This window comes from Trichosurus vulpecula, chromosome 8 (assembly GCF_011100635.1).
Source record: "Trichosurus vulpecula isolate mTriVul1 chromosome 8, mTriVul1.pri, whole genome shotgun sequence".
Classification (NCBI taxonomy): domain Eukaryota; kingdom Metazoa; phylum Chordata; class Mammalia; order Diprotodontia; family Phalangeridae; genus Trichosurus; species Trichosurus vulpecula.
Window position 1 is genome coordinate 84,291,111 of NC_050580.1, and position 3,860 is coordinate 84,294,970.

The following is a 3,860-nucleotide window of genomic DNA, read 5'->3' on the forward strand; positions in this document are numbered from 1 at the left end:
CCACAAACTAACAGGCCTGTGTTTGTTGTAGAAAAAAAGGCAAAGATGAAGGAAAAAAAAGAATGACCTGGATTCTCTTCTGCACATGGACAAACAACACTGTGTTTATGCTGCTGCTGTTTGGAAATGGTGCATTTGGTTGCTTTGAGAAATACTTCAAGTTGACCTAGCATGTTCCTCCTTGTGACTAGAAGAGAGGCCCAGGGGGAGAGATTCAGCTTCTGGTAACTAAGGGAACCTCTGATAACCTCCTGGACAGCGTAGTTACCTCTTGAACCGAATTCTGTGAGAGATGGCCTTCAGTTAGTAGTGAAATAAATACCACTTTGTTCCATGTGCAGAGACTCCCAGAGTTCTAGGGTCCTATTTCATTACCTGGGAAATCCCACGGGGAGGGTCTCTCCTGTTCCCTCCTCTTAGTTCAGCTCCTCCCGCCTGACCTCCCCTTCCCCCCAAGATTCTCTAACCTGAAATCTGATGCTGGGAGAGGAAGAGAAATGAAACCCAGGGGAGACTGAAATCTTAGGCCTGTGTCCAAGACCCTTTCATAGCTCACTCCCTCCTATGCAGAGGGGAGAAATGTGAATATTGTTCTGCATTCTGAGTGGGGAATTTTAGAATTATAATAATTACTTGTGGTTTCAGGGATTAAGCGTAAATGAGAGTGGGGCATCTGGAGCCCAGGCCCCCCATCCTGCTGCCTTCAGACTGCTGAGCTGGCAGGACCACATATGGGGGCCAGGGAGAGAGGGATTCTGAGCCTTTCCATGGGGGCTTTTGCTTGAGAATCAGGAAGTGCAGACATCAGCATAGGAATTTGGCCTCCCTTGGGTGTAGCATGCAGAGGATTATGAGGGCTTCACTGTGTCACTTTTCAGAGGGTAAAACCCCGTTCTCACTTTCCCATCTTCTGTCACCTTTGGTAATTTAACAAAAATGTTTTGAAGTCCTTCCCCAGAACAGCCTTCCTCCTTTTTCTCCCTGTTTCCCTCCCAAATGCCTGACCCTGCATTAAAAAAATCCAAACTGTGGAATTTTGCGGGCTCATGGGTGCTGAAAAGGTGACTTCTTCTGGTCCTCCTGAATCTGGATTCGTCTGTGGCCACCCCAGGAAAGCCATCTCCCCATTTCCTACCAGCTGTCCTGCTTTCTGGACTTCTTTGAATCTCACTATAATGCCCCTGTGTAGGGTGCCTACCTCTTCTCCCACTTTTAGCTTCCCCTCTTTAGATTGTAAGCTTGGGGGCAGGGACTGTTTTTATTTTTAGTATTTGTAGCCCCAGCATTTAGCTTGATTTAATAAATGTTTATAACTAACACACCTTTCTCTCCTCTGACACTGCCACCACTCTGGTGCAGACCCCCAATGCAGTAGCCTATTGGTTGGTCTCCTTGTCTCAAGTCTCTGCCTACTCCAGTCCATCCTCCTCTCAGATGTCAAATTGATCTTCTTCAAGTGGAATCCGGACTATATCACCCGTACTTCCCCCAATGACTCCTTTTAACCTCCAGGGTCAAATATAAAATCCTTTGTTTTGGTTTTTAAAGCCTTTTGTAACCTAGCCCTTTCCTACCTTTCCAGTCTTCCTGCAAAATCCAGGGACCCTGGCTTCCTTGCTGCTCCTCACTTAAGACACTCCATTTCTAGATTCTGGGCATTTTCACTGTCTATCCACCAAGACTGGAATGATCTCCTTCCTCACTTCTACTTCCTGGTTTCCTTGGCTTATTTCAATTTACTGTCATTACTTATTTCATTACATTTCATCACTTACATCAGTTACTTCCTGTAAGAAGCCTTTCCTGATCCCCATTAATGCTAGTGCCCTTTTTCTTTTTCTCCTCCTCCTCCTCCTCCTCCTTCTTTTTCTTCTTCTTCTTCTTCTACTTCTTCTTCTTCTTCTTCTTCTTCTTCTTCTTCTTCTTCTTCTGCTCCTTCTTCTCCTCCTCCTCCTACTCCCCCTTCTCCTCCTCCTCCTCCTCCTCCTCCTCCTTCTTCGTCTTCTTTCTCACCTATCCAAAAACTATTTCTATGGCCCTATTAGTTCAAAATTTCTTGCAATGGCCCTATATTTAGATAGTTGGGTAGACTGACTTCTGTATAAGTAGAAGAACGTGCTGCCAATGTGATGGAAATTGAGGGATCACCAACCTACTTGTACTATCTCCCCTTCTGCCTGAAATTCCCATCATGAGAATCTTTAATAGCTTTGATGCCAATGATGAACATTGTCTCTGAAAGGGTCTAGTCACTTGGGAGGAGATGAACGTGAGGCCCATTACCACACTGGAGATGATTAATCCATCTGATGAACAAGTCCTATAGTATGGGATGAGACACAAGACAGATGGTTTAGAAATACAGGAGAGAATCTGACAGAAAAAAGAAAATATTGGATTGTACCATGGGGGGAGGGATGGGACACTGGGGATGAGTAGTGCAATCTTAGACTACAGAGCTATCCTGGTTGGAAAATGGGTATAATGATATATTATATCACATAATATAAATGTGATATAATATAAATGTTACTCACATAAAAATAGTGTTTAGGTCCAATCATTCACCAAAGTCTTACTCTGATGTGGCACCACAGTGTTAAGGTAACACTGGTTCTTGGAAGTTATTCTACCCTTCCCCCAACCTTCTCCTTCTACTCTTAAGTTCAAGCTATAGTCAACTTGACTATTCCTATCAACCTGAAAAGGCTTCAAGTTCAAGGCCACTGCCAGACTGTATGTCTATCTTCAGAGAACCAGCCTAGCTAAGTTTGGAGATGGTACACACCAGAAGTTTCATTGCTGAGTGATGCATTTTTTAAAATTATAGCAACTTACAAGGACCAAATACTAAGATACAGATAGGCCGAGGGTGTACCTGAAGGTATAAGGGGAACCAGAGGGATGAGGTGTCCATAAAGTATTGATATATTTATGTACATTTTCTTATCTTCACAATAGTCCTTTAAGGCTCATATTTTTCTTTTTTTTTATTCCATAAATTAACCCATTTATTGTTGGACTATGGGCTACAGGTATTTGATAAGAAGATTTTACTGGTCTTTCAATTCCTTCAGTCTTCTGATGGCAGATTTGACTGTGACTGCAGAGGTGGTATTGTAGGTCCATGCACCACCAGCTACAGTTTTCATACAGGATCCACAATGCCAGATACCCACAGCCCGTCTCTTCATTTTGGTCTTGCCACAGAAGGAGCAGGTATACTTGGCATGCTGGCTAATTTCAATTTTCTTCACCATTTTTCTGAGGGATGCACCATAACGTGTTCCATATTTACCAACAATTCCAACCTTCTTGGTACGTTTAGCCATGTTACCAGTCGCGGGGCTGGAGCTCGGAGAGGCGGCTCATATTTTTCTACAGATGAGGAAATTAAGGCTTGAAGGGGGCAAATGATTTGCAGACAGTCAATCAGTAAGCATTTATTAAACACTTGTATGTTTCAGGCATTTTCTTAGCTCTGGGGGTAGAAAGAATGGCAGTACCACTGTCCCTGCCCTCACAATGCTTACATTCAAATAGGGGAGACAACACGTCCATAACCAGGTTCCCACAACTCTACACTGTGTATGTGGAAGACCCGATTCTCTGACTGCTCATGTGGACTCTTTGCCTCTCAGCATAGAAAGCATCCCACTACTTTTGATGGAAAGCACGAATGTGTAGCAAAACATATTGGATGTATTTTTTTTTGGCTTAGATTTTATGTAGGTCATATTACCTTAGAATGAACAGAGGAGCAGAGGAAGACCTAGAGCTTGTGGTGACTTGGGGATGTTCCAACCATGCAAACTCTCTGCCCGGCTCCTGTTTATGATGAATAGGATGGAATATGATTA

General features: G+C 43.5%; 1 protein-coding gene across 1 annotated transcript; it reads right to left on the reverse strand.

The window, feature by feature from the left end:
- Positions 1-2,989: 2,989 nt before the first annotated feature.
- On the reverse strand, positions 2,990-3,334 carry LOC118829094 (60S ribosomal protein L37a). The gene has a single exon (XM_036736037.1). The coding sequence runs from the start codon at positions 3,330-3,332 to the stop codon at positions 3,054-3,056; it is 279 nt and encodes a 92-aa protein (XP_036591932.1). The 5' UTR covers positions 3,333-3,334; the 3' UTR covers positions 2,990-3,053.
- Between the last annotated feature and the right edge of the window lie 526 nt (positions 3,335-3,860).

Bases quoted from the DNA above. Each gene is read 5' to 3' on its own strand.
- LOC118829094 (XM_036736037.1), bottom strand. From the start codon at position 3,332: ATGGCTAAACGTACCAAGAAGGTTGGAATTGTTGGTAAATATGGAACA.